At 35.8% G+C, this 13,973-nt stretch overlaps 1 protein-coding gene across 2 annotated transcripts; it reads right to left on the bottom strand.

Moving 5' to 3' along the window:
- Positions 1 to 852: 852 nt before the first annotated feature.
- On the bottom strand, positions 853 to 13,971 carry LOC126819437 (AP-1 complex subunit mu-1). Of its 2 annotated transcripts, none has more exons than XM_050547467.2 (11): positions 13,870 to 13,971; positions 10,669 to 10,743; positions 9,509 to 9,733; positions 8,324 to 8,454; positions 7,032 to 7,176; positions 6,449 to 6,575; positions 5,892 to 6,037; positions 5,383 to 5,454; positions 4,695 to 4,853; positions 3,641 to 3,766; positions 853 to 2,873 (listed from the first exon to the last, which is right to left on the bottom strand). In XM_050547467.2, the coding sequence occupies exons 2-11, from the start codon at positions 10,708 to 10,710 to the stop codon at positions 2,775 to 2,777; spliced, it is 1,272 nt and encodes a 423-aa protein (XP_050403424.1). In that variant the 5' UTR covers positions 10,711 to 10,743; positions 13,870 to 13,971; the 3' UTR covers positions 853 to 2,774. The 2 variants fall into 2 exon arrangements, with proteins under 2 accessions (XP_050403424.1, XP_050403425.1); XM_050547468.2 differs by having other exon boundaries at positions 5,892 to 6,034.
- Between the last annotated feature and the right edge of the window lie 2 nt (positions 13,972 to 13,973).

Raw genomic sequence — 13,973 nt, 5'->3', positions numbered from 1 at the left:
GAAAATTTTCGAGTAAATAGCCTCAGCCAATCCCCTCCCCCTCCCAAGATTAGCATCATACTCCCACCTGAGATTAAGTGAAAGTTATTTTACTTTCACTATTGTTCACATTATTGAAAATTTCAACAGTTTCCATTACTTCAAGAGTTAATGCCCTTGCTTAGTTTGTAGCCTCTAGTAAACAAATGTTATCATCTCATTTACTTTAAATTTATGGAGACTGTTTAGACTAGTAATGAAATGGGGTTTAACATCCTACTGTTCTGGTTCGACTGGGCTGATCAATATGGGCATACATGCCATACAGTGTGCTATGAGGGAAATTTTGCCCAGGCAGCAGCACTACGGCCTACTCTTATATCAAATTCCAACTGCCAAGAGATCGCCAATGTGTACATGGGGCCTCAGTTTTTCGCCCATACACAAGACTAGACAGCTGTCCTTGTCTGTGCCCTCCTTCCTGCACCACTGACAAGGGGAAACCAGGAACTTTCTCGCCCAATGCAGGGATCAAACACGCAACCCTCAGGCTAGCGAGCCAACGTCTTACCCAATTAGCCACCATGGCTCCTGTTTAGACTAGTGAAAAACAGTTTCATGAATTTCAGCTTATTACTTCTAGAGCTATTGTCCTTACATGGTTCAATTTTATTTCAATTGGCTTGCGTGTAGGGGTTTTTAGTGGTGGGAGGAAGCCGGAGGACCCAGAGAAAGCTCACAAGGTTGGACAGGCGACCCTACTCATTGTCACATACAACCACGTCAGTTGACTCGATAACAGATCTTATGAAACAGCGCGGCTAGCCATCCACCCCACCCCCTTATATTAAAGAAGAAAAGAACCTTATTGAATGATTTGATTACATAAATTTATTATCCTATCAAGGAATGTCACAAATGCCACAAAAGCGAATTTATGATTACATCACGTATATATACAATATACATTACCATGGAAACAATATACACACATATAATATATAACATACATAAATATACAATACAAGTTCTTTATACTATTAATATTTAATCAAGTTAAACAGAATACAAGTTTTATGGGATATAAATTACTGGTTTCATTCTAATAGCACGTTTTGACAAGTATCCTCAAACCAGTTATCGATATCCCATAAAAATTAAGTTCTGTTAATGTGTTCCTCAAACATGAAATGACACTCAAATATTAAACCTAGTTTTTATATTCTGCATGATGTGGTTTCTGCATTAAAACCACTAGTTCTCCTTTCTATTTGTTGGATAATATATAACTTTTCATAGCTTAAGGGGTGAGGCTACCCGAAAAATGTTTTCTGAAATTCTAAAGCCATTGAATTGAAAATGGCACAAGTAATTTCCCTTGTCTATTACATTTACTAACTACTTGTGCCATTTTCAATTCAATAGCTTTAACATTTCAGAACAAAAATGTTCGGATATCCTCCCCCCTTAATCTGTGCTAAAATGTAGATTTATTATTTGATATTTGACTAGATATCAAACCAAATAACAATGATAGACAATCTACAAGCTTGGATTCAATTGGATTGAAAAAATGCCAGGTAATACTGGCTTGTTTACATTATCTGAAAACGATGACGAATGCTGCGTAATTTACAATTTAACATTCAAAATCTCTCAGATGACAATCTGTGACATTAAATTTACAGAAAACTACATGATGTGCAATTGGCCTTAGATAATTTGTGATTACCAGAGCACTCAAGTTTCTCGCTAGGAGTAAAAGACATTTATCATCCAATAACACATTCTACAGTAGACATTGCTTGTGTGATAACTTTTCCGACTGAGCGATTTCTCCAAGGAGATATTGCTTTAGGATGGAAAGGGTTGGGAGATAAATAAAATCTTCTACTCGACTTTACTGATACCCCAAAAAAAAGACTTGTAGTAGATTCTCTATATATCATATGCAGAACCTTGATAACGGAGTTATAAGTATGTATTATTCTACATCCTGCTGTGGGAAATTCTATAATAAGTCCGGACAACATAAATAGCTTTCTTATTCAACAGAATAATATACTGCCCAAACATTATAACATTGAACGGACACATAATCTTACATCAGGAAAATCTTAACATGAATAATAAAACAATCAATAACATTTCGGCACTAACATATGGTTCAACTTTATTTCCTTGCGCATAAGGGTCTTTAGCAGTGGGAGGGGGGACCAGAGAACTCCAGAGAGAACCCAGGGTATTGGACTGGCTTCTCTACTTCTTGTCACGTAAAATCTCGGAATCGAAACCACACCAGTTGACTAAATGACAGACCTTATAATGCAACATGCACGCGCTAATCAATCAGCCAACCAACCCCCCACAAGCCAGAATAATATGGCGCCATTGTTGAATATGTATATCAATTTAGAAAATCCTACAGTTTAAGCTCTGTTATTTACATTATATTTGCATAATGTTCATATTTTATCTCCTTAAACAAAACAATATTTTGAAAGCCAACCTAATTTAAGAATTAAGAGTTGTTTTTGAGAAATTTGAAGGTTTACAAGATTCAACAAGTTTATAGATGACCATAATATAGTATTTCTCCTACTCCATGCCAAGACTGGACGTTTTTAAAAATTAATAACAATACCGCTACTATAAGATGCTGAGTTAAAATGTCTGTTATTTTAACTGAAAGTTGAGGAGTTAAAATGAGCAACTGTGTAAAGAGATGGACAAAAATGAATTGTAAATAAATGGACAATTATGTCGTAAGTTAAATACGATATTTGATAATTTGATTAATTTGTACGTAATTGATAATCTCCATTCTGTGTGATATAACGCACCCATGGTAGAGCTTGATATCCACTCTTTTCAATAATCTTCAAATAACGAACCTTAATAAAAATAGTATAATAGAATTTAATGTATATATAGTGGGTCATGTGGAATATTGAATCTCAACATAATAATAATCAAATATGAATAGAGAGAAATGAGGTTTAACTTCCACTCGACACAAACCAGGTCATTTCGGGACTAACACATTGTTCAATTTTATTTCAATAGTGGTCTTTAACAGTGGGAGGAAACCGGAGGACATGGAGAAAACCCACGAGTTTGGACAGGTGACCTTACTCCTTGCCACGGACAACCAGGGAATCGAAACCACACCAGTTGACTCAATGACAGAAATTATGATACAACACGTGCTAACCATTCGTTCATCCAACTCCCTCTAAATATGAATAATAACAAAGTTTACTCCTAATGACAAAATAGAATGGATTTGAACTCTATGTCTTATCAACGCAATACCATGTCATGGGTTACGGGTGCAATGCAAGGAAAGATAACTTTTCCATATTGCAGCGTACCTGTCTACAGAGGTCTTGTACATGTACTTGCATCTGGGTTTTTTCATCGCTACTTCTGAACGACAAGGTATACTTTCCTTGTTAATCCTGCAAGAGCTAACCCTATAATATGAAAGCAAGGCCGGCTCAAAGGGGTTTCTCGACCCCACATCGAGACTGGACCTGGTACATTCTAGTCCAAAACCTTGTTCGCTCGTCTACACTCCCGCCTCCTTCCAAGTTAACAAGTCTTTTTTATACACTGTCTACATATAGAGGAACTAAACATAATATAATTGATACCTTACCTGTATGCCAGAAACGGTAAAATATGGAATCTCAAACTTGACTTGTATAGGTGGACGACCTTCTGAATCTTCCGTTTCTACACTTGGTAAACCAAAATGGGCTCTCATTAGGTATTCTTTTCCTCCCTAAAAATGCAAAATACCTTGAATTATTTTGATAAAAGAGTATTTGATTATGTTGAATGCACTACCACAATGTCAGCCATTTACAAATTGGCAGATCTTTAGCAATGTCACTAATGGGAGAAAACAAAGAAAACAACACGAGTCCTCCAGAACAGAATTGGTGAACCAAATTCTACAGCTTCATGTTTTAGCCCATGGGTGACGTACCAGAGATGCAAGATGGCTAAATTATTACTAAATCAAATGTAAAAATATATGTATTTGTGAATCTCGTTCGTTTGTTTGTCTGTTCAGGGATTGTAACTACACCTGGGCCCTTATTCACGAAAACTTAAACTAAGATACAATCGAAATTTTAAGAAATACTGCAATTCGATTGGCTGACCAGTAAAATCAATTTGCATATATCCAATGAAGTTGCAGTATTTCTTAAAATTTCGGTTATAACTTAGTTTAAGTTTTCGTGAATAAGGGCCCAGGACTGCCATAAGACTAAAATTTCGGGAAAATGGGCAGCTTGAGCCAGGGATTGACATAGGTGTTGCAATATAACTTTCAGTTGCAGTGTTATGGTACTTTCAGTTGCAGAGTTGTACTACTTTCATGTCAGAGTTATACTACTTTTAGCTGTTGATTTATACTTTTAGCTGTTGATTTATACTTTTAGCTGTTGATTTATACTACTTTCTGTGGAAGATTTATATTACTTTCAGTTGCAGAGCAATACTACTTTCGGTTGCAGAGCTATACTACTTTCGATTGCTGATTTACACTATTTTTAGTGTTGTAGATATATACTACTTTCGATTGCAGATTTATACTACTTCGGTTTCACAAAACTCTTACAAGGAAGAATCAACAGGAACTAAGCATTCAGCACCAGGTAAACAGGTAGTATATTATATTAGTAAGAGAAGAGATTACTTACAGGGAATGATTTAATACTCCATACAACACTACTGATCTCTGGTGTATATCTACAATTACCTACAGTTGTTTTAAACTTAGGTGAATCAGCATCTGTAGGAACTGGTATTATAATCTCTACATTATTAGCTGTTGATCGACGTTTAAACTGACTCTTGGCCTGAAAAAAAATCATATCAATCCATTCTGATTAAAACACAGCATCCTATTTCGTTATGTTTTTATCTAGCAATCATATTTTGATTTTGTTTTCTTAATTAAATGAATCTGAGAAAATATCAACTTGCAATCTGATTAAAACACAGATCCTATTTCTTTCGTTTTTTATAGTTCAGAATTTTGTTTTACTTGTCTTTACTATACTAGGATCTGGATGAGTTGTTATATAACCCGCGTTCTGGATGATATGGGGGATTAGCCAATGAAACAGTCTGTTACGGCGAGTTTTTGGCGTGACGTGCACGAAACTGTGGGTAACCCACTAGAAACATCAATACTGAATGGTTAATCAAATGTCTGATGTCATAGGGTCAAAAGCCGCTCATATGATCTCTGACACGACCTTCCACATGTAGTGTAAGCCATCGAAAGTATAAAATATAGATGTGTATTTCAATCAGATTGGTAATGAGAAAGAAATGACCCGATCGATTCAACAAGGAAAAAATATCTCTGTTTCAAATACATACCTTGATCATATATTCAACTCGACTGTGGGCGTGTCTTTCTATCACAGATTCTACCCATATTAACGGTTTTACCTAGAAAATAATCAACCATTATTAGAGCATTCTTAAAAACATATTCCTTTGCAATGCTCTGTTCTAATGTACTTGTATTCCAGGTTTAATCTTAGCATGAAAGAGAGAGAGAGAGAAACAGGGTTTAACGTCCACTCGACACAAACTAGGTCCTTTCAGGACAAACATATGGTTCAATTTTATTTCAATATTTTGTTTGTGCGTAGGGGTCTTTAGCAGTGGTAAGAAATCCGAGGACCCTAATAATACCCACGTGGTTGGACAGACGACCCTACTCCTTGTGAATTAAAACCACGCCATTTGACTCAATGACATACCTTATGCTACAGCGCGCTCGTGCTAACCATTCGCCCCCCCCACCCAATTGGTATAAATAAGATTAAGACTCTATACATTTATTAAGAAAGCAAATTTTCTGTTTATTTTTTCCTACTTACGTGTGTATTTAGTCGGTAGGACATTAATTCAAATTCACCATCAGGGGGTATAAATGATATGGTTCTATCGTTTTCAAATCGTGATAATCGGACACACTGATGAAACTTGACATCCTCCAGTTCTACAGACTTACTCTTTCCTCCTCATGGAAAAAGAAATAACAAAATATTATTGCCCATGAATCTATGTTAGACTAAAAGACTTATAAATATTTAAATATTTGTCTATAAAGGAACCAGTGGCTCCCAGGCAGGGTACGCCCACATTTTGCAAGAGATGGATAGAGATCAAGCTAAACAAAAAGAAATAACAAAATTTTATTGTCCATGAATCTATGTTAGACTAAAAGACTTATAAATATTTAAAGGATAAATGTGGAGTCACTGATCCTCAGGGCTGTATTAAAGATACATTATGGGAGATTAACTATTAAGTTAACTATATAAAATATTATAGTTTGAAAAGGATTCTAAATCCCAAAATGTGATGAACAGTGGCTTTAAGTTAACTATATAAAATATTATAGTGGAGATAATAAAATTAAACAATAACATACTTCCAGTACTCTCAAACAGAACTTTATCATTTAATCCTAGTCGTAGTTCAGGCATACCAGATAAAAACACTCTCATTTTAATAGATCCAACTATTTCACTACGTAACACATTACCATTAGCACTAACCTGAAATATATACATACAATCATTTATAGATAGCCGAGTCTGGAGTTAAAGTACCTGTTACAACAACGTCAGGTACAAATACATGTATATACACAACAATACGTTAATATTAACATACGATCATTTAGGGATAGCCGAGTCTGGTCATAAAGTATCTGTTACGACAATGCTGTATACAAATCGTGCTTTGTCAAGCAGTTTCCCTCTGGTGCCGGAAATTTACCAGTGCTTTTATTGCTGTTTTTAATACATGGCCAACACAAAGTTCCAAATGTCGGGTGCAAGTTCAATAGTGCCTGTCATATTGTCAGGTACAGCTTATATCATTATTTCTGTGTCTGCAGATAGCTTAACTACACAAATTTCCAAATCTTTTTCCATCAAAGACAATCATCAATGTGTAAGAAACTACATTCTTTCATATAATAAAGATCTTGATGACCTGTATGTACGTACCAATAAATTAACAGATTCAATAACATCTAAAAATACTTCGTTTTTACGATATTTAACACCTTCTGATCGCCAGGAAACTGCGTTAGTCACAGCCATCGGTGGTCGAGGGGCCATCTCTAATTTGTGACCTTCTTGTGTAATATACCTGTCAGTAAACATAAAATGCAGTAATGATCAAAATGAAAATGAAATCGGATTTAACGTCCTTCTGTTCTGCTCCAACTGGGCTAATGAAGATGGGCATATACGCCATTCAGTGTGCTACGAGAAAAATTTTGCCCGGTCAGCGGCACTATGGCCTACTCTTATATCGATTTCTAATTGCCAGGGGATCTTTTACATGCACGACAATGTATACACGGAACCTCGATTTTTTGTCCCATCCGAACAACTAGACAGCTGTTCTTGTCAGGCCCTCCATCCAATACCACTGACAAGGGGAAACCACGCCGGAAAATCCCAAGAAACTTTCTTGGTCAATGCAGGGATCGACCATGCGATCTCCAGGCTAGTGAGCCAGCGTCTTACCCACTCAGCCAGCGCTGGCTCCCTGATCGAAATGGTAGTCATAACAAAGGCTTAAAGTCAAAATAGCATAATCAAATGCTTACTTTTCTGCATCAACTGGACAAATGAAGATGGGAAAACACCATACAGTAAGCTAGGAGGGAAATTTTGCCATGAAAGCGACTCTAAGGCCTATTATTATTCTGACTTCCAAATGTCAGGGGTTCGGTATTCCTATAAACATATAATATTACTATAATGCACCACTGAATAGGAGAAACCAGACAGGAGACTCCTGAATGATTTTATTGGTCAACACTAGGGTCAAACCCAGGAACTCCTGATTAGTGAGCTCCACACTGATCCGCAGTGAATATTCACTAGGCCGCGACGATCACTGATAAGGATGACATCGATGCGACTTAATGAGCCACAAATATTAACTATTTCCTCCGACAAATTAAATTCTAAAACATTTTTTTATGTATTAGAAAAATAAATTAAGAAGTTTGAAGTATTTGTAGGTAAAAATTATTTCCTATTTTAGTGTAAATGGGTATTAAAATGAGTAATAAGACGCCATTCTCCTCGAATCAGTAACGGGTTATGTAAACAATGCACTCGCCATTGAGCCAATGATTGACGCCGCGTGATATAACGTCATGTGTTGAAGGCAGTCATCTTTTACAGAGATATTAGAAGACTTTCATAATACTCTGTGAAACAGATTGAGTGAGCCCACTCAATACTCACTGAGGTCCCACCAAAATATCAAAATGACTTACTCTTGTAATATTTTTGTATCAGTTGTTTGCGGATAACCAAAGTCCATGACCTCATCTAATAATTCATAAATACAAACAAAATTATCTCGAATACTCTCTTCCTCCATTTCTTTAAAATACTCTATAAATATCTGTTGAAAGAAATATTAAAACATTCTAAAAATAAGGGAGAATACTATAAATTAAAAGAATTATATCATTTGAAATATTTATAAACATGACCTAAAAAAAAACCATGTTACATTAATTCTTTATAATTCAACAATATGCACCATGTTTGATACGTGGACAATACAAAAATGACTGTATGTATGCTACTTCACACGTATATTTTGAACATGTCCTACACGATTTTCCAAATCTGTCTTGATTGCACTAATCTTTAAAGAGAAAGAGAGGGAAACGGGAGATACCTAGAGGACATGGAGAAAACCTTGCACTAGACTCAATGACAGACCTTGTGATTTTATGTGCATGTGTTAACCTACTAGACCATGCATCCCCCTAACCTGTACAGTCAGTTGATTTCTACAGTTGTGAGGCTGAGGTTAATCATAGCCAAGTTACAAAATAGTGTTAGGAATAGTATGCTAGTTTTCGGACATGTAAATTGGGCAAGTGAAACCCATGGGTACTAGTAATGTCAACGACCTCTCATAATGCCACAAGCGTCAGAGTATAGCAATGGCATATTATAAAACAATGAATCACTACTTATTTTTGCACTGAATGGACAAGCCAGTACAAGGGATCTGGGAAAAATGAAATGAAATGGGGTTTAACGTCCTACTGTTCTGCTCCTAAACTGGGCTAATGAAGACGGGCATACGCCATACAGTGTACTATGAGGGAAATTTTGCGAGGTCAGCGGCACTATCACCTTCTTTTATATCGAATTCCAACTGCCAAGGGACCTTTTACGTGCATTCCAATGTATACACGGGACCTCGGTTTTCCGTCTCATCCGAAGGACTAGACAGCTGTCCTTGTCAGGCCCTCCATCCTGCATCACTGACAAGGGGGAACCACGCCGGGAAAATCTGGATGAACTTTCTCGGCCAATGCAGGGATCGAACAACCGACCTCCAGGCTAGTGAGCCAGTGTTTTACCCACTTAGCCACGTGATCCCCCTGGGAATTTATTAGCAGAGGAGAGAGAAGCTCAGAAGAGCAAATGTTATTTACCTGGACAATTTTATGTAGAAAAGAAAAGACAAGTGCGACATTAGAATTTTTCTTGGATGTAGCCACACAATATAAATTATTGTATTTAATATAAATAAAGGTGACATTATTGTGCTGAATTATAGGGGTGACATTTCCTTCCTCTTCTTTGTCCATTACTAATGACATAAACTTGTCAATCACTGACATGTCAATGTCACCTCTGTAATTCCTGGATATCAGCACCTACAAAATAGAATATATTTAATATAATTATCTCTGAATTGTTCATCATATACAAAACAAACATTTATTTGCATGCTTAGTGATAGTAAAATAATTGAATAGAAAAGAAACGTTTTGTATATATTTGCAATGAGTTAATAAGAAGGAATGGTTTGATTGACTGAGGGTATAATACATGTAGTCTTGAACCACCAGTTATAAAAGACGGTCAATATAATGGTAAATGATGGTCATATCTCTAGCAAAATTGAGTTGTATATATTGTGTGGATTTATCTCCGATTATATGAATATACATGTATGTTTTATTAACTATTTGATAACTGTTAAATCAATATCATATTGCCTAAATAAGCAGTGGAAGACGACGACAACTCTTGTAAAGTCAGTCTTATGTAGCTGGAGACTAGTAGGAGGACATCTAAACTGGGATCTCAGCGATACACAAGAGGTTCAGGTGTAAACATATTGCCTAAATCATGACTGAGATCAGTTTTATGTTTTAAAATGGACCACCAATGGACCTGTCTAGACATCTACATGAAAGACGACAAAATTGTTGAGAAGCAACCCCTATAACCAGTGAAGATTAAACAAACTCCTTGGTGTAAATGTTTCGGACAAGTGGTGTCCTTATTGGTGTAAACGTTTCGGACAAGTGGTGTCCTTCTTCAGTAAAGACACCACTTGTCCGAAACGTTTGCACCAATAAATTTGTTTATTACTAGTACTCCCACGGAGTTTGTCTAATCTTCACTGGTTATAGTGGTTGCTTCTCAACATATTGCCTAAATCATGACTGAGATCAGTTCTATGTTTTAAAATGGACCACCCATGGATCTGTCTAGACATCTACATGAAAGACGGTTGCATCATAACAAGTCTATTAGTTTCCTAAATAATATAAATCTGAAAAAAAGGAGAACGTTTTTTTACCTTTCCCTTGACATCACAAATATAAACAGCTGACGCTGACATGATGACACTGGTACAAGTTGATCAACAAACCACCTGAAAAAACACATCTTTAGTTTCACTAGGCAAACTTAATTTCTTTATTAATGAATGTAACATCCTAAAATTAAGGTAATATTATACTATTAGGACTAATTACCCAGCCCAATGCAGTGACACAACTTTTGTTTTAATATCTTGAAATATTGTCAGCAAAGTTACATGTAATCAAGCGGTGTTTGTTACAAAATTAGATTGGCCATTCATAATAACGGTGCTTTAGTCATCAGGGGTAAAACTTGTAAAACTAACCTGAAATGGTCACTAGCCATTTGGGCTAGTAGCTTTCAGATCTTACTAGCCCAGCCAACATTCTACTAGCCCAGTAAGAAACTGGCACCAGGCGTAAAAATTCTGATTTAGACTGTTGTTTTGTTCATCATTAATCAATCAAAAACACCAAAATAAATGCACTTAAATTTATTTTGGCACATTTAATAATACAACAAATAGACTTTGTTCATTGTTGCCTCTGTTTTTTCATCAAATAATGAATTCATTAATCAGTCATGAAGACATATATATTAAAATTCAATTTGGCACATTTCATTTCATATTTGTCCTTTGGAAGTTTAATCTTCAATACAATAGATTTTTTCAGGGGCCTCATTTGTATTTATATTTCATTTATGTTTTATAAATTCAGTTGTGATGTGCAAAATAATATGATGTAATGTCCTTAAAATTTAATATCATAAGTTGTCACCGAGTGATGAAGTTATTTATAGCAGAGCATGTTTATTTACGAGCGTCTTCATTGCCGTAATATATCGCTGTTATAAAACCTTTTAACATCTGTGTTCTTCGCTAAATTACTTCATGTATATATATCAACGATTAGGTTAGGCGATTTATGATAATTAACCTGAAATATGACTGAAAAGTTATTCAATTATATCGACTTTCGCTTCATAATTCATCGAGGTGTAAACAGAGGCTGTTCCGTACCCTCCCTCGTTATCATACAATTTCAACCAACCAGCAAGCTCACTTGCTCAGATTTCATACCGGTATGGCGATTAAAAACACGTAAATAGTGATGGCGACGATTTTCGGAAGTTAGTTTCATGACAATGTTCATTAAGTACAAATTATCAATTATTACAACTACATGTACCAAAATATCAGGTCGCCACACAGGCTAATTGATTTTGAACTTCATTCGCCTGTACTGACTTTTACTCGCCATGGGCGACCGGGTGAGCGTTAGTTTCAATCCCTGGTCATGCACGACACATACGGGTTCTCGACTTGTGGTTTTAAGACGAGTATTTTGATTGGCTCTTGTACATGACATATACTTAGTTTGGCCTTCATTTTAAAATGTCTAGCAAAGCCAGCTTTTAACGCTTCGATTTTAAAGAGATGATTTGTATCCGGGATTGAAGTTGGATGTGGCAGAAATGTAATAAATAACAATAAACAATCATTGTTTTGAAGAAAGAATTGATAGATTTGCTTATTGAAGTACTATATGTATACATGTAGTACCATCTCTACCTCGAGACACACACAGAGATGAAGTTTCTTATCTACATGGCATTAATGACGGATGGAAGGCCGGTCAAAGAAAAGAATCACAGAATTCGGCAAAATTTCCCCAATAATAGCACATTCAATGGCATATGTCTGTTTTCAGTACGTAAGAAGTTGGCTCGCTAACCTAGGGCTTCCAAGTTTGATCCCAGCGTTGGCCAAGAAAGTTCATCAGGATTTTTTACTTGTGGTTCCCTAGTGTTTGATTAGATAACAAACCTTAATCTCTCAACCCTCCGTGTTTCGAGATAAGAGATGAGGCCATTGCCTTCAATGTAGCACATGTGGGAGCGATTCGCACCCGGCATTTGTAAACAAAATTGACAATATTTTTAATCAAAACAACGATTGGTTATTGTTATTTAGGATATTTCTGTCACACCCAACTACAATTAAGCATATAATCCTACCTGAAACAGGTACAAATCCCCTCTTTTTAAATCAAAGCGACAGTAGATCGCTTTTTCCGACATTTTAAATTTACGTCTGTACACACATAAAGGCAGGGCCTTGTGTGCAATAGCCAATCAAAGTACCCATCTGATCAGAGTTGCGCAGTAGGTATTAAGGCGTAATTATGAACATCTGAATCAATTTTGATAAAAACAACGCTTGATTTACTTTATTGTCAATATTTGCTGATACATGAATGTTGTTTCAGTAGATTGGACTGCATATATGTAATAAGTACTAATAGTATAAAATTAACTTATTTTCAAGATGGTACATACATTAAAGTGGAAATTGCAAATTTTCTAAGAAAGTCAAAACATAATTATTTCTATGTCTTTTGCTCAATAGGTTGTCAACTCACAATTATACGATCATAGGTGTCATTCTCACACTTAAAATTCATTTACACAGGAAATAATAACACAATTACCTCCCTTGTTTTCTATTCTCCACCATGGAGTAGCTTTTTTCAAACGTTTGAAAATGAAGAGGAAAATGATATTTTTGCCAATTTCTCAGCTGGCAATAGTGAATTATAGGATTAATAGGATTATTCTTTAACAAGGTAGGACTGTTCATGGATACCATCTATTTTCAGGCTTTATTTTAATAAATTTTAAAAATATAACTTAAAAATTTGCAATTTCTGCTTTAATAAAGAAATTGAGTTTGCCACTTGGAACTAAAGGCATCCAATCGTAGCTAAAAACAAGCACATCAGTATATCTTAGCGTTTTTAGTTACGTTCTCGTAGCTAGTGTTTAATGTGTGTATACTAGTCATTAGCCATTAGGATGGGACAAAAAAAAACCATGCTCCTGTGTGTGTACACATCAGGACAAAATTTAGCCTATGACCATCATTATTTGCCCAGTCGGTGTATAACAGTAGGACGTTAAACCCCATTTCATTTTCATTTCTGCCCGGCGTAAAAGAACTTCTAAAAGAGGAGTTCAGACAGAATTTCACAACCACCAGCGTGAACGCACCATCGACCGAAGGCGAACATGATGAATTAATTGACAGCAGACATTAAGAAATTAGCTCACTGTCAGCATGCCTTTTGATTATACGCTTTCGTAAATTCTCTAAGTTTACAGCATATTCTAAAAAGCTTATAAAACTGTTACACACCTAAAATTTATTTTCTTGAAGCCATCAAATTCAACCGGAAATCAATCTCGCGCACCTGTACCGTTTCCTGTTTCGTGTCCCTTACGTCATTTCCGTAAACATTG

This window comes from Patella vulgata, chromosome 4 (genome assembly GCF_932274485.2).
Source record: "Patella vulgata chromosome 4, xgPatVulg1.2, whole genome shotgun sequence".
NCBI lineage: Eukaryota > Metazoa > Mollusca > Gastropoda > Patellidae > Patella > Patella vulgata.
This window is presented reverse-complemented; position numbering and strand designations above follow the sequence as displayed.